General features: G+C 41.2%; 1 protein-coding gene across 1 annotated transcript in view; it reads left to right on the plus strand.

Annotated features, from left to right (window-relative positions):
- The window catches only part of FAM222A (family with sequence similarity 222 member A), an 82,723-nt gene that overhangs the window by 48,034 nt on the left and 12,098 nt on the right, over positions 1-22,591 (plus strand). Inside the window, exon 2 of the mRNA XM_075830620.1 lies at positions 1,096-1,216. Coding sequence (XP_075686735.1) covers positions 1,135-1,216 — 82 coding nt within the window. The 5' untranslated portion in view covers positions 1,096-1,134. The remainder of the gene's footprint in view (positions 1-1,095; positions 1,217-22,591) is intronic.

Here is a 22,591-nt window from a genome sequence, read left to right on the forward strand (position 1 = left end):
GAAGTTTTTTCTCTCCGATTCCATATGAATCTAACTAAAAAAAAGGCATGCTTCATCAGGTGCGGTATTACAGCGCTTCAAGGGGAGAATATATTTGTAATACGCTGACTTTACAGAGGTACTATCAGCGGTACACGGAGTGCCTACACCACCGTAGTATGAAGCTTGGGGGACTCCGTGTACCTCGGCACAGGCTTCGAGCACACCGCTCTGATCGTCCTTTCTGTCAAATTATATTCAGGTGTTTATTAGCTATAACTGTCTTGTTTTTAGGAAAGCTGGGTAAAATCCTATGTCTTCCCTTACTCCATCCATAGGCACTATCACCCGCTCTCCCCAAATGCGTATTGGCAATCTACCTAGTCCTACAGAGATAGGGGGTGGGGGAATTTTCTCATTGCATCACTAAACAGATTTGCCTTTCCGGGGCCTAGGAAAGCTATAATGGCAGCAATATTGGTTGTTCTCCAGCCTTCTAAGAAACTGATATAACATTCGCTACGAGATTCCTAAAAATAATCTTTAAGAATGTGGAAGGAGAGGACAACTGGAGGACTTATTCGCTGGGGATTATTGGTTTTAGGAGAAAATAATTTTGAATAAATCCGCAGCAATCATGTAGGATGAATAAATAGATCCTGAGAAAATAAATAGTGAATAAGCTTTAATATATTCGAATACTATAAGACGCTTCTTCCCTGTGTAAATATTGTAACTTCTTCTAATATAGATGACTTTATTGCAGCCACATAATTGATGTGGCAAGTAACAGAGGGGCTTTTCACCGTCACGGATGTAGATGGCCGCAATCTCCCCTTGCTGTGAATAACATGCAGCAGACTTTTTCTGTCAACAGATCATGTTGCTACAGTCTAGTACTTCATATTGTGGGATTTCAATTTGCGGATTCTGATAATTGGCGCCAGTTCTTAATTTCCAGGAACGATCCTAGGTTTTGAAGATGGATGTTTCTACGGCGCTAATGTTCTGTCTTTTATTTTCCCTTCATACTGAAGAATAGAATATGATTACAGTAATGTTATACCTAACCCGGTCAGCAGTGTATTAACTAATGTTATTAATGTCTTCTTGCAGTGTGACCATCTGCCTAGGTGACCATAAGTCCCTGTAACCATGTTGGCCTGTCTTCAAAGAACCCAGAATCCTCCAGTAAAGCACCTTGTATGTTCAAACAAGGGGCTGGAGCCTCGAAAGTGTAAGTGTGTTTCAATTTGGACTCCTCCGTTTACGTTGTATTTTATTTTTCCTTATGTAGCTATGGTTTTTTTGTTTTTTTTTCACACACATAATTTTACTTTGCAATTTACTCTAGAACCACTGAATTTAACTCCTGCATGGGCACATACGCTTTATTGCCAATAGTAGGACTCGTAGCACATCTTGCTGTTGCGGTAAAATACAGCAGAGGAATATCCACCATGTTTGAACATAACTCTGATGGACTTCAGATTTAAGCAATTCTATGAAGGACCCGAGGGAAATGTCCAACGTTTTACCAACCACTGAGGCTTTCAGCTGAAACGTCTTCCATATCCAGTGGCACCAGCTCAGTGAGAGATATGACCGAGTCTGATAAGGCCCTTTTCACTTATTTCAATAGGCCTCTATTTTAATACAGCTTCCTTTGTCTAAATTCTGGGTGATTTCACTCCTTATCCTACTCTCTTTATTATGTGCTCCTTTTAACTCCTACCACACTGAATGGAGTATAAGCCGTCAATACAGCGTGCTTACATATGTTAATGTCTGCTATAATGAAAAGTGCCTTGCTAGTTAATAAATAATATATTACTCCGTTCCCATGCCCCTCACATTTCTAAGGTAAATCATTGTCCTGATTTAGGGACCTATTCCGATGGCATGGAAATAAGAGTTTGGGTCAAGCTGGGTTTATAATGCAGATTAACTCCGAACTAAAGAGGCTTGATTGTAATGTCTATTCATCACGTGTCTGAGAATTACAGTACATCTATTCCCAGCCTGCGACAGGCATCTACTAATGAAGGTTAAACTGTTGGAAATAAGTACCTATGATATTATTTAGCTGCCTGTAATCATAGCACATGTAACTTCACCCTAAATCAGGCCAAGGAGAAAGAAATACATTAAATATTAAAGTATGATTGTAATGGAGGGCAGTACAGTACTGGCTATATTTTATGCAACAAAGTAGTAGCAATGGGACCTAGAGATGTGGCTAACTACTTGGCTATTGCCGACATTTTTTGTTTCCCTTTATCAATCAATATAATGTAATTATTATATGTTTTTTTTTATTATTTTGCAATAAATGGTCTTAAAGGCGGTATCAAATTATTGCTAAAAATGGGATGTTACTCCCTAGCCACAGCTATAAGCGGATGGAGAGGTCAGGGTCATGTAAAATGTAAAGATTTCTTACCACAATTGTTTTTTGTCTTGTAAACAAAGATGTGCGTTAAGAGAAATTTGGTATGACTAGTAAAAAATTTGATATTTTGGTGCATATTATTATACTTCAAATAAGAATATTCATTCACGTTACATTTACTACTGCCCATAGACATTAGGGATTCTCCTCAAATTTAAGGGGGATTTTCCCCTAGCAAACTAATGTCTATGGGGCTTGCAGACCCTCTAGGGACTGCTTAAGTGGGAGGAAAATCCAATAGGTTCCCCCAAGATAAGATGCACATTCCCTGACCTTACCCTGCCCAATTAAAATAGCATTGATGTTTGGCAAAGTTCAATGTGCATGTTCATTTGGGGCACGGATCATTCCAATTGTTGACAAACATCTGACCATTATGATGTTTACTTCAACTTTAACCCGTTAGTGACCGGCCCATCGTGTTTCTACGTCGGTCACTAACGGGCCTTATTCCGATGCCATAAACTTTTTACGTCGCGGCATCGGAATAAGTAAACAGAGCAGGGAGCTGTCAAATCTCCCTGCTCTCAGCTGCCAGAGGGCGTCCCTGCTCTGCCGGGTGAGATCGATAAGTATCGATCTCACCCGTTTAACTCTTCAGATGCGGTGCGCAATAGCGAGCACCGCATCTGAGTGGTTTTGGAGAGAGGGAGGGAGCTCCCTCTCTCCCCCACCGACACCCGGCGATACGATCGCCGAGTGTCTGTGTCTCCAATGGCAGCCGGGGGTCTAATAAAGGCCCCCAGGTCTGCCTGGAGTGAATGCCTGCTAGATCATGCCGCAGGCATGACCTAGCAGATGCCTGTCCGTGTTAAACGGACAGGCAGTAATACACTGCAATACAAAAATATCGCAGTGTATTATAAATGCAATTGCAGGATCGCATATTATGGTCCCCTAATGGGACTAGTAAAAAAGTGAAAAAAAAGTTTAATAAAGTTAATTAAAAAAAAAATGAAAAACCCAGCTTTTCCCCTCACAAAATGCTTTACTATTAAAAAAACTAAATAAAGTTAAAAAGTTACACATTTGTTATCGCCGCGTCCGTAACGACCCCGACTATAAATCTATTACATTATTTAACCCGCACGGTGAACGCCGTAAAAAATGTAATAAAAACCTATGGAAAAATTGCTGTTTTCTGTGAATACTGACTTTAAAAAAATTTTGTAAAAAGTGATCAAAAAGTCGCATCTACTCCAAAATGGTACCAATAAAAACTACAAGTCTTCCCGCAAAAACAAAGCCCTCATACAACTGCATCGGCGAAAAAATAAAAACGTTACGGCTCTTCAAATATGGAGACACAAAAACAAATAATTTTGAAAAAAAAGCGTTTTTACTGTGTAAAAGTAGTAAAACATACAAAAACTATCCAAATTTGGTATCGTTGCAATCGTAACAACCCGCTGCATAAAGTTATTGTGTTATTTATATCACACGGTAAACGGCGTAGATTTAAGACGCGAAAAAGAGTGGCGAGATTTCAGGTTTTTTTCTATTTCCCCCCAAATAAAAGTTAATAAAAGTTAATCAATAAATAATATGTCCCCCAAAATGGTGCTATTGAAAAGTACACTTTGTCCCGCAAAAAACAAGACCTTATACAGCTATGTCGACGCAAAAATAAAAAAGTTATAGCTCTTTGAATTTGACGATGGAAAAACTTAAAAAATGGCCTGGTCATTAAGGTCCAAAATAGGCTGGTCATTAAGGGGTTAAAGGGGTTGTCTCACAAAGCCAACTCCTGTCCATATGTCGTAGTAGGGTATATGGACATCAAATAGGGGATTGCCTGTTCGGGACCCCCATTTAGAGCAGAAATCCGCTAACAATTGGTGTCTCTCTCTCTCTCTGGCTGACTTGAGCGTCTATGTATTACGTGGTCTGCCGTTCATTTGAATAGCGGCATGTAATACTAAATTTCCATAAAATAGTGCCCTCGAGGACCTTTGAACGTCCATCATCCCAGTTTCCAGATCTCGTGTTCCTTGGCAAATGCTAAATTAATCTTTTTTTTGTTTTGTTTTTATTGTCCTCTTAAGCACTGATAAACCAGTTTTCATTACGAAGCATGTGGTCGGGCAAGTTTAACCCCTCATCCACCGCAAGCACAAACCACGCATTGCAGAGTAATAAACTACCTAGCCTGCAAATCTCTCCTGATTCACGCGGCTGAGTGCACGGCAGGAGCCGTATTTAAATTATATATAAATCATCATCTGCAAATCCGTGCGGCCAAATTCATTCCTGTATTGTTCTGTTCAATAGAGAGAAGCCGCTTCTGTTTAATTAAATGTCACTTATGTACTGTATGCCTTTATTCTTCCACTGAGCGGGTCAGGCATCTGTATATTGATGAATCCGGAAACATCTGAAATCCAATATATCTTAAAGATATCAAATAGAATTGGACAACGTTCTGTATCCCATCATCGCTTTTCTACGCTCCCACAAACTTGTCTCTTGGAATATAATTGGTTCTGAATAGATGCCTAATTCAGTGGCTCCGTTCCATGAATGGCGTCGAAACCTATCGCAAGTTTTGGCCAAGGCTATAAAATATGGTTTAGGTATGCATTACAGAGAGCAACATTCTGCTATGTGATTGTGCAATGACCGGGAGAATCCGTATCAAAGGTGAAACTGTGTTTGTGAAACAAACACGTTTTTTTCCACTTAACCGTTTCTTTTCCAATTTGGCACGGCAGCAAGGTCAGCATTACGGAACTGCAGAAAGGAGCAGCGCTTCTGTCAGACAGAGAAAAAGAATTCTCGCATTAAATGGATTGGAAGGGCCCTGCGGCTCGCCGGAGGCAGATTTAAACCCCCCTCTGTACTGTCATTTAAGAGACAGATCTGCAAATATTCTCTCTATTAATATTTCATTTGTCTCTTAAAGACACAAGCCTGTGTTAGAGAATGTAATTTAAAAGAGCGTTTAGTAGACATGCCATCAGTTAACTGTTTCAGTACTGATAGTGGAAGGTTGGACATATGAATTGATTCAAATACAGCTTTTTGACTATTTTATTACAATGGCTTATGTTTGCATAACAGGATTGATGGTAATACACTGGAAAATTGATATAACGTCTGAAAAGCGAGGCGGAGGATTGGCACCTTTGTTCGGTGCACCTGAAAAGTTTTATTTTTGTTCTAGGAACATAAGGTCGATAAAGGTCAAGGGTTGTGCCTGAGAAATGACCACGTGAAAACAGCATAGGAAGGGCTAAAAATGAACAGTCTGGTAAAGGCTGCCAACATATTTAAAGAGACACTCAAGTTGTAGTTTATCTTCTCTACTTTTGATGTGCATCAGAAAACAATGTATTGTTCCCTGTTATCAGCCATTTCAGGCTCATAAAGGATGATTGTAGTGTTCTTCAATGGGATAACTCACAGGAAGTCCAGAAAAATGTCTGTCCTCATGATCCCTATTTTTAACTCCAGTTCTAATATCTTCCTGTAACGTTAAGGCTGGGTTCACACGACCTATTTTCAGGCCTAAACTAGAAACACAGCTCAAATACGTCGGCAAACATCTGCCCATTCATTTCAATGGGTTTGCCGACGTACTGTGCCCATGACTTGTAATTTTACGCGTCGCTGTCAAAAGACGGCGCGTAAAAAGACAGCCTCGGCAAAGAAGTGCCGGACACTTCTTGGGACGTAATTTGAGCCGTTTTTCATTGACTTCAATGAAGAACAGCTCCAAATGACGGCCGTAATTGACGCCTCGCAAAACGCGAGTACGAGCAATTACGTCTGAAATGTAGGAGCTGTTTTCTCCTGAAAACAGCTCCGTAATTTCAGCCGTAATGGTCGATATCGTGTGCACATTTGTAGCTGTGGGTTTTAGAGTTAATCTCCATTCAGACAAGCGTGTATCGCGTCCATGTGATGACCGTTAAATCAACGGCCGTCACACGGACTCACGTATTTCAATGGGGTTGTTCACACCACCGTTTCAAGGGAGCGTGTGAAGGGTCCGTTAAAAAATAGGACATGTCCTATTTTACTGCATGTCACGCATCCCTCCATAGACTATTCTATGGGGGATCCGAGGTTGCCCACGCTCGTCTGACTGTAGCGATTGTGCTATAGAAAGCTAGAAATGCTTAGAAATTTTGTTTATTTGTAATATCGACAACTTTGAACCTCTACCTGTTTAAACCAGAAGTTGTGCAGAATAAGATGAAAATGAGTTGAATACAAATAAACATATTTCACTCATGTTGAATTATAGAGCAACTTGGATAAAAATGAACACCATAACCCTGTGCATCTTGCATGCTTACAAAAGCCTGCTTATGTAAGGGGTTAATAAAGCTTCTAACCAGTCAGTTGAGCTGCTCGCTTAGGATTTGTGTTGGCCTCTAGGACTATAACACGATATGACAAGCTGTGCTGTTGCACCAGTCAGGGCTAATAACGTGTCTTGCCTCGTTTGTGCTGAGCAGACGTATGCATAATGATGTGTACACAGTCCGCTGCCTGGACTAGTTTAAAGGTGTAGTTCCCATGTTGGAAATCATGTCATATGCACCATTACAAAATTAGCCTAAATTCTTGAAAATAGATGACAGAAATACAGGTACCTGTTTGTGATACGTAATTTCTGCCATTTTTTTCAATAAACTTTACTTCAAAATACATATATATATTCTATTTCATATCTCCGGCGCTCCCATAGAGAATGAATGGAGCGGCAGTGTGCATGAGTGAACTGCCGCTCGGTTCAAACTTGGGGTTCAGGCAACTTCAGGCTCCCCGTTCTCGTAATGGTGGGGTCCGAGCTGTCAGACACCCACTGATCAGCAAGTTACCCCTTACCCTATGGATGGGGGGTAACTTGTTGTAGGCGGAATACCCCTTTATCAAATAAGTATCCATAACAAATGACACATTTTGACTTTCGCTCATCCCTAAATGTGATGTTGCCCATAACTGGATAGAAGCACGACCTCCTTTCTGAGACTGCAATGTAAAAGTGGTAGCCGGATATTGATTGCTTTTATTATAACATTATGTAGTCTTCAGCGAGACTCAGCCCTCACAGAGAGGCCTTGTCAGAAGCCATTATGCAGAGCAGAAGTTCTTGAATTTTGTGTGTGAGAATATTTACTGCTCCCTTCACCCCTTTATTTAATTTCCACTGTGATCTGTAATACGCCGGGTCACGGTGACTTTCATGTCCGTTACCTCGTGTATTTGGTGTGCAGCCTTTTATTCTCTCTCTGACACAATTAATATGGTTTTACTTCTAAATAACCTTTTAAGGAAAAAAACAACATCTGCAAGGAGACGTTAAAGGCAAAAGTCGCATTGGATTTTTCTTATCTAAAATGCTTAAGGTAAAAATTTGGAAATCCTAATATGTAAATGTTTCCAGAATGGGCTCAACGGAGCAGATCATTTCTGTACACACCAGTCTTCCTGTTTTACTGAACCAGAAAGTTATTTTGTAAAGGCAAACAGCAGGCGGCCATTCCAGAAGGTCAAACCGGCACTCGGCTAGTTAAGATATATCACAGCTAAAAGCAAAATATCTTTAATTATAACGTTTTATATGCATTGATATTTGCAAATGCATATATAATAAGCAATATTTTTTATTTTCCTCACAGCTGGGCCTACGGATGCGCAAATAAAGCAGGTATAACATCTGCTTATACCAAAAATTATTTAAGGATATATCCATTTAAAATTCTGGGTAATGGCTACCTGTGGGCTTTCTTACTTCGTCTTCAACATTCTCTGTGTCTGTGCAGACCTAGTCACAAAAAATGTGCGTAGGCAGGGGAGCAATGTCTCTTCACTCTTAAGTTGGCCATACACTTTTCATAGCTGTCGGCTGAACTATCGACCGACAGCAACAGTATTACTCCCGACTCCCACATACACATGAATGCTTGGCTGAAGCTATGGTTTCTGTTTGCTTTTCCGTTGATGGTTTCCTCGGCCGGAAAGGTATAGTGGAACCCATCAACGGAACCCCGACGCTGATGTGAACAGGCCCTTAAGAAAAGGGATGGGGCCAACCGCCAAATTTACTATAATTTACGTCAGACTCTGGTGTAAATTAAGGTGCAAATCTATACAAGCTCGTAGCTGGTGTAGACTTGATTTTCTGGCACATTTTACTCCCACATTCTTGAAAATAAGACTGGCATATTAAACACCAGTCTTACTAATATACTTTGGGGGGGATATCCGGCGCACGCCGGGGGGGGGAATATGGAGTGGGCTCACGGTCTGAGACCGCTCCATAGACTTCCAGGTAACGAGCGGGATACGGTTCGAGCGCGATCCCGCTTGTTTAACCCGTTAAATGCCGCGTTCAATAGCGATCGCGTCATTTAAATGACTAAAAACAGAGGGGCGACCACCTATAATGTCCCAATGCCCCCCCCCCCCCCGCGGCGAGATCGGGGGGAGCCGTTGGTTGGCACGGCAGCCTGGGGGCCTGACGAAGTCCCCCAGGTCCGCCATCTTTGTACTCCTATGAGACTGTCAGAATCGCAATATACTGCAATAAATTAGTATTGCAGTATATCGTGCAAGTGGTTAAAGTCCCCTAGGGGGACAAGTAAAAAACAGTAAAATAAAGGGGTTTTTTTTAAGAAAAAAAAGAAAATTAAAAGCTCAAAAGAACCCCATTTTCCCTCAAGCACAAAGTAAAAAAAATAAAAAGCTAACATAACTGGTATCGACGCATCAGTAAAAGTCTTAACTATTACAATATATCATTATTTAGTCCGCACGGTGAACGCCGTAAAAAATAAAAATTAAAAACATCAGAATTGCTGTTTTTTGGTCCCTTCTCCCACAAAAAATGAGATAAAAAGTGATCAAAAAGTCTCACGTACCCCAAAATGGTACCAATATAAACTGCAGCTCGCCCCGCAATAAATAAGCCCTCACACGGCTAAATCGACAGAAATATAAAAACGTTATGGCTCTCAGAATGTGGCGACAAAAATCTAATTTTATTTTTAACCATCCGTTTTTTCCTTGTAAAAGTAGTAAAACATTAAGAAAACTATATAAATTTAGTATCCCTGTAATCATATTGACCCGCAGAATGTTAACATGCCATTTTTACCGTACGGTGAACGCCGTAAAAACAGAACCACCCAAAAGGTTGAGGAATCGCTGTTTTTTCCCTATTACACCCGACATACATATATTATTTTTTTTTCTCGTTTCCCACTACATTATATGGTACAAAAAATGGTGCTGTGAAAATCTACAACTTGTCCCGCAAAAAACAAGCCCTCATACGGCAATATTGATGGAAAAATAAGAGCTATGGCTTTTGGAAGGTGGGGAGGAAAAAACAAAGGTGAAAATCCGAAAAATGGCTGCAATGTGCTTGGTGCAACGTTATAATTACTTTTTATTAAAAATTATGTTTACTCTTTGATATACAGCTGCTTTGTATCCTGTATACAGAGCAGCTGTATCTTGCGCTAATACCTGTATCTGTCAGGTCAGCGGGACTGATGGATTCAGTGACAGCGGGTCGGATCGAGCATCCATCACATCTAAAGGCACTTTTACGCCAGACAATTATCAGGCAAACAAGCGCTCACAGATAATTGCCCTGTGTAAACATGATCAGCCGATGAACGAGCAAACGCTCGTTGGTTGGCTGATTGCATCGTTTTAAATTCCGAAATCGTATTAACGAGCGCTCGTCCCCATACATAGCTCCTTGTGAAAGGAGCAAACGAGTGCCGATCAACGAGCTGTCTTGTTGATCGGTGCTCATTTACACTGCCCACGTCGTGCCGTGTAATATCACCTTAAGTTCATAGATGTGATCGATAAAAGCTCGATCCTACGTGAGACACACAGGACCCGCTGCCACTGAACCCGTCGGTGCCACTGACCTGACGGATTCAGGTCTCAGCACAAGATACAGCTGCTCTGTATACAGGATACAAAGCAGCTGTATCTGAAAAAGTTCAAATAATTTTTAATAAGTAATTAACGTTGCACAAAACACACTGATAGGCATTTTTATTAAAATAAAAAAAAGTTTTAAAAGGTGCACATAGCCTTTAAGTTGCAGAACTTATACAACAATTATATGGCCTGTGCAGTTTAGAAACCCATTTTCATGTATCTTATTACAGAATTTGACTTCTTATATAATTCGAGTTAATTGAGGAGGATCTTCTGTTCAGGATACTCCTCTCTTGGTCAGAGAGGAGAGCAGTTACGGTATGTTCACACGGCTTAACAAAATACGTCTGAAATTACGGAGCTGTTTTCAGGCGAAAACAGCTCCTGATTTTCAGACGTTTTTGATACAAATCGCGTTTTTCGCGGCGTAGTTTACAGACGTTATTGGAGCTATTTTTCAATGTAGTCAATGAAAAACTGCTCCAAAAGCGTCCCAAGAAGTGACATGCACTTCTTTAACGCGGGCGTCTTTTTACGCGCCGTCTTTTGACAGCGACGCGTAAAATGACACCTCGTGGGAACAGAACATTGTAAAACCCATTGAAAGCAATGGGCAGATGTTTGTAGGCGTAATGGAGCCGTTTTTTCAGGCATAATTCGAGGCGTAAAACACCCGAATTACGTCTGAGAACACTGCGTGTGAACATACCCTAACAAGAAACGTCTGTGTAATGCAGGGCAGGTCCTCCAGAGCAAAACAGCCCGTTGATCTGAATGGGCACTGAGTTATGCTTAATTTCCCCTGGGGTGGTGCTGCAAGGGGAATTGACTACTTTTTGCTAAGTTTCCCCACAGATAAAAGTTGATTGCTGGGGTTCCATTAGGGGGACATTTTGTGATTAACTAATTGTCCGGAAACCCTTCTTACAAGTAGGAGTTGTCCAAAGCAGATAACCCCTTTTTAAACGTTTTTGTTTTTTTTTTACATAAAACCTATAAAACCCATTTAAAATTAACTGTTGTATATCCAGTTATAAATATGGCTCAACATTCATTTTAGAGCTAAAAGCCTTTCAGCAAAGATGTGAACATGCCCTTATTTTTTTCACAGGTGCAATACCCACAAGTGCCGTGCATGCGGTCTATTAACGTTTTGGTAGGAGTCCAGGAGGGTGTATTTATTCTCTTTAGTATTTTTTATCACACTACAAGGCTCAATTGAGATTTTTATTTAATTACATTTTTTGCAAATGTCACAAAGCTAATTAGTGTCACATTAATTGAGATTGGGGTTTTCAGCCAAGGACAGCCAGTACACAATGAAGGACAATGCAAACACTGTGTGGTGAATTAACCAGATAACCGTCACTTGTTCTGCTTCTATAGATGTTTTATATATAGGAAAAGAGAGACAAGGAGTCATGCACTTTTTTATAAATGTAAAAAAAAATCACAAATTGTATTAATTATCAAAGAAAGGGGGAATATAAAATACACGGAGGATCCCACCAAGATAAACTGTATGTGGGCTACAGAGGAACAATTATTAAAGGTCACGGTGATATGTACAACGCACACAATTATGTGACCAACATTGAAAATCATAATAATGATCGTACACACAAATTAGGTCTTATCTAGGACATATATTGATTGCATAAGAATATAATCTAAAAAGATTGTAGTATATATGCAACCAATGTTAGAATTAAAAAGTTTTATAAAAAAATATATATATATGTGTGTCCACAGAGAAGGGCATGAACAAAGTCTCTGCAAGTGCAGTATATGAAAAGAGCGTGACCACAACAATCACTTTCCACCTCCACTATCCTAGAAATGCCCTGTCATATATGCACCTAAACACGTGTTGCATAGGTACCCTCAAACCTCAACATAGTAACTTACCCATAGATGAAACGTGATCCGTGTGCCTAATATAGCGCCCCTTTGCGCGTTTCGCGTAAATAGCTTTTTCAAGGGGTACTAGCCATATGTTCATGTCCCAGTTTAAGTAAGACGCTGTGTGAGTCATGTGATAACAAGTGGACCAATGGTCGACCTGGTCAACAGTGCATGCGCGGGATCAATCAAGATGTCGCAAGAATGCCGCTCCAGGCAATTAGAACGCTGTTGCGCATGCGCTGCCCCCTCAGGATGTGTCACTAAGGAGACGGCGCAAGCGCACCGTGCAAAATTAAGACCCGAAACGGCGACTCTGCAAAACTATTCCATGTAGCATGCACTACCCCAGGTAGCCGTATATCAATGAAAAGGTGTTCTAGGTGATTTTAAGTTAATATACTGGCAGGGATTGGGAAAGTTGAAATATCCGAACACTAAGGCCTGCCCTTCCTCTATGTGGATAACATTAGTGACAAGAAAAACTAAAAGGGACGATAATAATTTGGTGACCATATATATTTATAGAATTACATGAGTATATGCAACAACATCTCGGAAAACCGAGATCAATAAGTGTTGCCACTACTAATACTGATATAGCGCATTCATTGCAAAAAAAAACTAATTATACAGAGTGAATTATTACTACCACATAGTCACCGCAGGGATAGCATCCCCAAACTGGACATATCTTTAAGATTCCTACTCCACCTAGCTGTCATTCGGGGAGTTTGGAACAAATTGGTAGCGAGGGTTGGCTCTATCTGTAATATGGGCCAATGTTTGGTTAATATAGATCTCATTGTTTGCTACTGATTGTTGAATGTACTGTAGAGATGAATCTGATTGTATTATTGCCCGCATTTTTACTTTGCGATGGGTGTAGTAACGATTTACGTTCAGTGGTCCTTGATCTGTTTGAAATCATTCACCACCATGTTTGTGAATATCTCCACTTGTGGGCATACAGACAAGGGGGGGAACTTCGTACATCTGGGCAACACTGATGTTGGGAACCTACCTTGTTCAGTGGAAACTTTTTCCTGGTACTCAAGAGCTTTCAAAGCCTCTCTATCCATCTCACTGCTTAATCCCACATCTATTTCTCCCCTATTGTGCAGTCTTTTCAAAATCAGTTTACGGGAGAACATGTACAGATCCTTCATTGCTGTAAAGAACTCAAACTGGTTACTCGGGGAGAATGTAAGTCCCTTATTGAATATTTCATATTGTGTGTCAGAGAGAACATGTGAGGATAGGTTGATTACCTCCAAGTTGTTTTTGGATTTCTTCTCTTGCTGGTGTGGGGGCATAGTTTTACGTTTCGCCACGTGTCTTTCCCTATTCCTACGTGCAGAGACGGGTTTATGGTTGTTTGCAGTTACATCACCAACCCTTCTGACTCTCGATTGTTCGTCATTTGAAGTTAGAGATGAGACGGATATAGATTTCCAACGAGATACAAACCATGATGGTATTTTTCGCCATCTGTATACCCGATTTTTGTTAATAACAAGGGAACTTGTGAAAATACGGTTTGTTACTGTTGTGGTTGTAATGTTGCATTATGTTTTACACTACTCATACTTGTGATGCTGGTCACCAGTGCAAATAATGGTGACAACTAAGGATTGGTCAGTAAAGAGAGTAGTTTAAAATAAAAGTAGTACATCCGGATATTGTTGAATATTCAATTTCCTTATATATGTGTTAGTCCATTAAAGGTGAGTCATGGAATAATCGCAGTATAACCACGACCCACACGCAAACTCGATCCTTTCTTTTGAGCAAAAAGGTCACAGGCGACTAGCGATGGTCGCTGTAATTCTGACTTCAGGTGTAGTAGTATTGTCAAGGATACAAGACCTCCCAGCCACATGGCACATTTAAACTCAGCCCAACCCTGTAATAACTGGAGATACAGTATTAGACACCAAGATAGAGCTTCAATGAGTAAAAACACAAGGTTTATCATTAAAACGTAATTATTTTAATTTATAAGTATATATTGCAAATTTTGCCTAAATGTTACCAATAATTAGTCTTCACATTTTACCATGACGTTATCTATTTATGCCATTATGTGCACTGGGGATAATGTATGTAGGGAAGTCTCACAATTAGATTTGCAAGCTTAGATGATTTTGCTTTTATGTTGAGCATGCATGAAATGGTAAGGTAAAGGTCAGGTCAAAGCACAGTATGATCTCCTCTTTAGATCTTGTCTTGTTTCTTTAATTGACATTCTGCTTAATTAACCCCTATTTAGTTATTATTTAACTGCCAACTGTAAGGAGACATCAGGGTCATGTCTTTCCCTTTATTTACATATATCAAAGTCTCTGCTATATGTCAAGTTGATTTAACTTTATAGTGCGCTTTTCAAAGGGTCTAGTAGTGATCTTCAAAACGGTAGTCTTTATTGGGTACTGATCCCACCAAGATCATATTTTTTCCTGTAACATGCTCCTGTACATGCCAAGTCTTCATTACTGTAATGAGATGTTCATGATTAAGGAATCCATAAGCCACTATCGCTAAAGCCGGCCAAACACATGCAATAGCTATTAGCCAAGATCTATTTCACTCAACTCCACCATAAACATGCAAGCTCGGCCAAGCGGAGTGGGAAGAATATGGGAGAGAAGGATAAGGTGCTGCCGGACACACTTTAGCAGCAGCTTATATACCACAGGATCAAACTATTTTGAAATGCCCGATCCTTCTTTCCATCTACATCTGGCACCGGGGATGGTCTTTATAGCCTGATATTTTATAAATATAGATGAGTGAACCTTTGAAATTTCACTTCGACAATTTGCCGAAACTGGACGCGGTTTAATTTCAAAACTGTACAAACCACAGACAAAAGATATAGATTTTGATGGTTTTCTTTGCCCTAGTGGGTATTCCTAAATATAAGAAAACCTAAAGGAGAAATTCTAGCAGTAGAAAGTCATCCTTAGATGTATTAATGTAATATATACTTTTACTATAGAGACTATTGTAAAATGTATGCTATGTATCCTTTAAATGAAACGTTGGCGGTGTTTCCCAGAAAAAGCATGCCATAATGGGATTCCTAAAAATCCGTTGCTTTCCTTCAATAGTTTACAGGCAACTCCTGTACTTGTCTCTGCCTATGTACAAACTTCAGCTTAATTCCGGATAAGAAGTGTATCGTCAGTGATAGATTGTAGCATGTCTGCCACATCTCATTGAAATGACTGCATTTTATTTTCCACACTGAAAGATCTTATTACAATTTCCATCAGCATAAAATTTTACTCCAAAGGCCGTAGCTAAATGAGTTTAATATACTGGTTAATAGAGGTTCCTGCCTCAGACACCTGTAACTAGCGTATAACATTGATTTAATGGAGTGTGCTGCGGCCCATCATGATGGTATTCTTTCTGTTCAATTAGCAACGCTTCTATTGGATGATCAGTTCTAGCATTTATTTCTAAAGCGCAATTATACTAGTTCTATATGTTAAGGTTTGATTAATTCATCTATGCATTTCTTTGTAGCGTCACAAATTCTTCTATTCACTTTATAACTTGAATTTCCCCCACTGACCTCGTACTGCCCTAAGGGTGCCGTTCACTTTTAGTTGCAAAGTAAATCTTGTCAAGTTCTGGTATTTGGATATACATCATCTTCTGTTAATATGCAAAAACATGAAAATGCCGGTCACGCAACTACAGGCAAATTTTTTTATTTTCGTAAATATTGCAGTAAAAACTTGCTTATTGAACTAGTTGATTGTCTCGGCTAGTAAGGGACATTTTTTTTTATTGTCAAATAATAAGACATAGCTTATGCCAAGACAAAATTTAAAATAACCATAACTGCTGAAATAAATGTTTTCCACATTATCTACTGTCCTTATGTGTGTATTACTGTAGTCCATATAGCGGCTATTATTGATAATTTACATATAATAAACTGCTTATAGGACAATATTTTTTTCTTTTACTTTACATAATTGCTGTCACGATCTAGGGTATGTGAGCCCACTACCCCGCTCCACCGTAGCAAAGAGGCAACTGACCAACTCAGTCTATGCAGAGGTGCGTAGCACAGGGGTACCTGAGATAGTCCAGACATCGGCAGGGCTCCGGCACAGATAGTTAGGTGTGGCAGGTTGCGCCAGACGTGGCGGATGGCAGATGACACACAGACGTGGCGTATCCAGCAGGCAGGCAAAACACGATTCCAAGACAAGGCAGGCTCAGGAAGGAAACACAGCACGGGATACAGGAGATAGGATGCAGGGAACTGGAACACTGGGAGCAGGAAAACACTAAGGGACCACTTGCAATACAAACATGGGAAAAGTACAAACCACGCTCAGGCAAGGAGTGGGATGGCAGAGCCCCTTTAATAGTCCAGGGTGCACTGGAGTAGGGTAGGGAACTTTTAGGAAGTGCGGGGACCAGCACGCACTCCATCGCACGAGCGCACTTAATGGCACACTCCAGGAAGGGAAGGCCGCGCCGGCCAGGGTCTCCAGGGAGGGGGACGTCAGCAGGCGGCCAGGAAGTTGCGGCCATTTGCCGAGGGTGAGAGCAGCGGTCCGCGACTGCAGCCAGAACAGTTGCTAATTTATCTGTGCCATACACTCCAATATCGCAAGGGCTGACAAACTATCGGGGGGGGGGGGGGTTATAGGAGGTTACAGTAAGCTGCCTGCTCATCTTGTGACTAGGAAGTGGATGCCTGCTTGTCATGTGATTGATCAGTGGTGGTGGGTCAAAAATGTTGTCCTCCGATGCTGATAATCAACTACATTGCAATTTTTTGATGTACACGAACTATTAGTTTGGTAGATAATACATGAATTCAAGCATATTTCTGAATAATCCCTGCTTGTATGTGGGATATTTTATTAAAAGCAAAGGCTTTTTAATTATCTAATTCTCTTTGATAAGTCAAAAAAAGTTGGCAAATTAGTATTTTGGGATGACTGAAATTATGCATGAAAAATAGCAATGTCCCTGAAGCAATTTTCTCACTGCAAACCAAGTAAAAGTAAAAATCTAAAATGTGTATAAAAATCCACAACACTTACAAGCTGTAATACGAAATAGCAGTGTTATACGTAGCAGTGAAGGGATCTAAAATCATTTGGAAATATCTGATCTTTCGCTGTATTGGACAAAAAGAAAATTGCTTTGTATGCCTAGCATAGCAGACTTCTGATGCAGGAAGAGATCCTGCTGCTTGCCCTGAACACTGAACAGCTGGATATCATCCACTTGGCACTTAACGTATGTGGCCGAATTGAACTCTAAATCTGGTTCTTGGGCCAAGCAGCAGGATAATAATGAATATAGCCAGTATACCAGTACTAAAGATGTAGGAAGCACTTTCATAGAAAGTTGACAGAATATAGCCACCTGCAGTGAGTACTTATTGTGACAGATCAAAAAAAGCAAAACAATGTAGGAATATAGTTTACTTATTAATGCTCCAGTATGTACTATTAAGTATTTTATCCTTATGCCACTGCACCCAGCATGTTGAGAAGCTCCTAATATAATGTATGACACTCTTTACCACACCAGATGTGAAAAGCGGTCAGTGGAAAATAAAGTTAAAGTAGGGAAATCTGAGTTAATAACAGGGGGTCCCTTCTTCAGGATCCTCATTAATTAGCCAGAGTGGAGGGCAGTTAGAGCAGCTCTCGTTCTGGAGGACCTGTCCTCCCTTCCATAGAGAGCTGATTGATTTAAATGAGTACTGTGTAATGCTTAATTTCCCCTGTGGAGATGCTGTAGGGGAAGTGAACACTTAGACGAGCGTGTATCACGTCCATGTGACGGCCGTTAAAACAATGGCCGTCACACGGACTCATGTATTTCAATGGGGCCGTTCACACGACCATTGTTTCAACGGAGCGTGTGAAGGGTCAGTGGAAAAATAGGACATGTCCTATTTTACTACGTGTCGTGCATCCCTCCATAGACTCTAGTCTATGGGGGATCCGTGACTACGTGTCCCGCACGTCCGAGGTTGCCAACGCTCGTCTGAATGTAGCCGTACTGCAAGGTTTACACAAATGTTACAGCTGATTTCTGGTAGTCCCAGCAGGGGGCACTTTGTGATCAGCTTATTGTGTGGTGATTGTTCAAAGCGGACAGCCCAGCAGTTATGTCTGCCTGAGTCCACCATTAAAAACATACAAGCTCTTATCTGCCAGCTTATTGCGCTCCACAGATAGATGAATGTGGGAATCCACGTGGCCTATCTCCATAAAATAGAAAGAAAAGCCCTGGTGCCCAGCTGTTGACCTCTGTCTGCACCTGAACATTAATTACATGGATAATTTTAGAATCCTTTTTTTTTGATTACACAAATTACTTGAAGTGAGCTCACCAGAATAATGTAGTAGAGGTGGTTGGCCTGTTGATGCTGATCTACAGCGATGAACCATATCATGTTCTGTCTGGTTTTCCCCTTGAAGTACAAAGTTTACCATTGTAATTATTCATCATGGAATTTGCCAGCCTGGTTAATGAACATTGGGGCAGATTTACTAAGCGGTGTAAGTTTTAGACCAGGCAGTCAGAAGATGCACCAAATTTATCTCAGTGGTTCATGCTGAATGATAAATTTGGTGCATCTAGCTAGACACTTCTCCTCCTTATACCACCTTTTGATTTGGCTTAATTAGCGTGACAATTTTGTGCCAAATAGTTGGTGCAATTTGGCGTATTCAAGCCACTCCTCTTTCTGTCAAGACCCAACCCTTTTTGGGGTGTCTAGAGAGATGCAAACATCTGACATATAGGTGCAGACACATTAGTAAATCTGCTGTAATGCCTTAGCTGTGTTAACCAAAATTTTTCCTAAATGTATTCAAGCCACTTCCTAATAACTAATTCTATGGTCAGAGCGTGACTGGCTGCTAATAAGATGATGGTTGCCATCATATACTGGATTTAGCGAAAAATCTTGTGTGTAGTGCAGTCTGCAACACTATTGGAACCCTAGCGAACAGAGGCATCAACTAAAACAAAAGAATTCCCATTGAAATCAATGTAATTCAAACGGGAGCGATGCTTTCCGTTTAGCTCTCTACTGTCAGAGGAAGAGATGACCGAAAGCTTAAACTGAAGATGACAGTAGTGTGAACTTAGGTTCTCTTTAATAGTTAGGCTTTCACCTGCCCATACATGGGCAAAGGAGAGGAGAGCGTGTGCGCGCGCACACTCTCTCTCTTCAGCTCTCTGCAAACAAGGACAAGACTGATCTCTCACAAGACATCAGTCTTGTACTTGTCTGCCGAACTGGCAAGGGGTGTGTAATGGCAAGGGGGCGTGTCACTGCTACGGACTGTGCAAGAGCCGGAAAGAGGAGGGCGCGCATGCGCGCGCAAGCTCTCACTCTTCAGCTCTCGGCAGACAAGGACAAGACTAATCTCTTGCGAGAGATCACACCGTCTTGTACTTGTCTGCCAAACCGGCATGGGGCGTGTCACTGCTGTAGACAGTGCAAGAGCTGGAGAGAGGAGAGCGCGCACGCACTCACTCTTCAGCTCTTGCACTGTCCGTAGCAGTGACACGCCCCCTTGCGACTTCGGCAGACAAATACAAGACTGTGTGATTTCTCACGAGAGATCAGTCTTGTCCTCGTCTGCCGAGAGCTGAAGAGAGTGTGCGCGCGCGCGCACGCTCTCCTCTCTCCCAGTTCTTGCTGTAACACTGTCAGTAGCTGATTGGACAGTGTCACAGCCATGTTACATGACCCCTTGCCATTACATGCCCCATTGACCGTTCAGGGGGTTATTTAAATATCGGGCGCAAAATATAACGGCACTGATATCTAACTAACGGAGGAGGGTAGAAAAAAAATGTAAAGTGCCCCAGGGTTTGCAGCCCTGCCCATTACATGCTGCACTCAGTTGCATATGTATGGGCAAGTGAAAGGTTCTCTTTAAAGAAGCCCACAACAAGACTCTTAGGGTATGTGCACACGATCACTGCATTTACGTCTGAAATTACGGAGCTGTTTTCAGGAGAAAACCGCTCCGTAATTTCAGACGTAATTGCATGTACTCGCGTTTTGCGAGGCGTCAATTACGGCCGTAATTTGGAGCTGTTCTTCATTGGAATCCAATGAAAAACTGCTCAAATTATGTCTCAAGAAGTGTCCTGCACTTCTTTTGACGAGCCGTCTTTTTTACGCGTCGTCGTTTGACAGCGACGCGTAAATGACAGGTCGTCGGCACAGTACGTCGGCAAACCCATTCAAATGAATGGGCAGATGTTTGCCGACATATTGGAGCCGTATTTTCAGACGTAAATCGAGGCTTAAAACGCCTCGTTTACGTCTGAAAATAGGTCGTGTGAACCCAGCCTTAGGGTAAGTGCACACGATAACGTCAATTACGGAGCTGTTTTCAGGAGAAAACAGCACCTGCATTTCAAACGTAATTGCTCGTACTCGCGTATTGCGAGGCGTTAATTACGGCTGTAATTTGGAGCTGTTCTTCATTGAAGTCAATGAAAAAAGGCTCAAATTACGTCCCAAGAAGTGTCCTGCACTTCTTTGATGACGCTGTTATTTTACGCGCCGTCTTTTGACAGCGACGCATAAAATTTACAGGTTGTCGGCACAGTACGTCGGCAAACCCATTGAAATGAATGGGCAGATGTTTGCCGACGTATTTGAGCCGTATTTTCAGGCGTAATTCGATGCGTAAAACGCCTCGTTTACGCCTGAAAATAGGTAGTGTGAACCCAGCCTTACAGGACTAAATAGAGAAACTGACTTCTGACTCATACTACACAGTTGCTGTAGGATCCGGCTAGTCAGATCGGTGGTCACTTGGTCCAACAGAAGGACCGAATAGTGGCTGAAAATACAAGATGAAGCGCTCTATTTTTTTTTAACCTTAGTATCATGTATGCCATCGCATTTACAAATGGCAGGAGCACAAAAAACTATTTGTGGGAGTGCTTCTTTAAGACACGTGGAGTTGTTGTATGATCCTCTGACCTGTAAGGCCTTATTCACATGAACGTGTTATACGTCCGTGCTGCGCGCGAGATTTTCACGCGCGTTGCACGGACCTATGTTAATGAATGGGGTCGTTCAGACTGTCAGTGAATTTCATGCAGCGTATGTGCGCTGCGTAAACTCATGACATGTCCTATATTTGCCCGTGTTTCGCTCTGCACGCACCCATTGAAGTCAATGGGTGTATGAAAATCGCGCTCTGCACACGGAAGCACTTCCGGGTGCCGCGCGTCATGTGCGCTACAGTAGTAAAAACTGTGAATGAAAACAGAAAAGCACCACGTGCTTTTCTGTTTGTAAACATAAAACCAGAGTCCTCATGATGCCGGCTGTGCGAAAATCACGCAGCCGCGCACCATATGCTGATGCCAAACTGACATTTTGCGCGCACAAAACGCAGCGTTTTTGCGTGCGCAAAACGTAAATGTCCGTGTGAATAAGGCCTAAGACAAAGTATAAATTGATAAAAAACTGACAACATACAGGAGGAATACATATTTTTTTACTAAATATATAGTATGACTGTTGTTGATTATCCCAGTTTTACAATTGAGGAAATATGAAAATCCCCTTTTTTACAATCCTTTTCTCAATAAAAACCAAACATTGAGGTTCATAAAATCTCGCTGAAACTGCTTTTGACAAACTGACTGTTAATTTTGTTGATCATCTGTAAAATTGCATGTACAGGGCTTTTTTGGATCTATTATAAAAATGCTGATTTTCTTGCTCCATAAATAGCGTTTGTGTGTATTTTGGAGGGGGTTAAACACCCATGAAATTAGTTCTATAATGTATTTTACATTCAATTTATTTTGCCTGAGTTAAAATGAGGTTTGTGTTGTGTTGGACTGCATTCCCTTGAAACCTCACATTACCAGGCTGGTGCTAGTTTATGTAAATTTAGGCGCAATATGTGTAACCCGCTTGACTGAAATCTACAGTGTTTATATGTGTGTACAGATAAGATATATAGTTTCTGAATTTTCGGCATTTTTTTCACTGAAAAATATCATTGAATGCCATGTGCATGCGTCTGCATATTGTGCACTCCATGCTCGCCCGTACCTGCCCCACTGGTTCCGAGTAGTCACTCCTAGGGTGATTTATTTTTCATGGACACCATCTATAGAGGGCCCTTGTGCGAGCACTGTATATGGGCCCCTAGTTTACCAACTTCTAATTGGATAGCAGCGGGGTACTAGTTTTAGACCACCTCACTCATGGCTCTTCAGAAAGTCCTTTAACTATCCACTAGTAATTGAGACCTGGAAAAGAAGGAGCGTAGCCCCTTACTTGTGATCTAATAAACA

Source organism: Rhinoderma darwinii, chromosome 1, assembly GCF_050947455.1.
Source record: "Rhinoderma darwinii isolate aRhiDar2 chromosome 1, aRhiDar2.hap1, whole genome shotgun sequence".
Taxonomy (NCBI): Eukaryota; Metazoa; Chordata; class Amphibia; order Anura; family Rhinodermatidae; genus Rhinoderma; species Rhinoderma darwinii.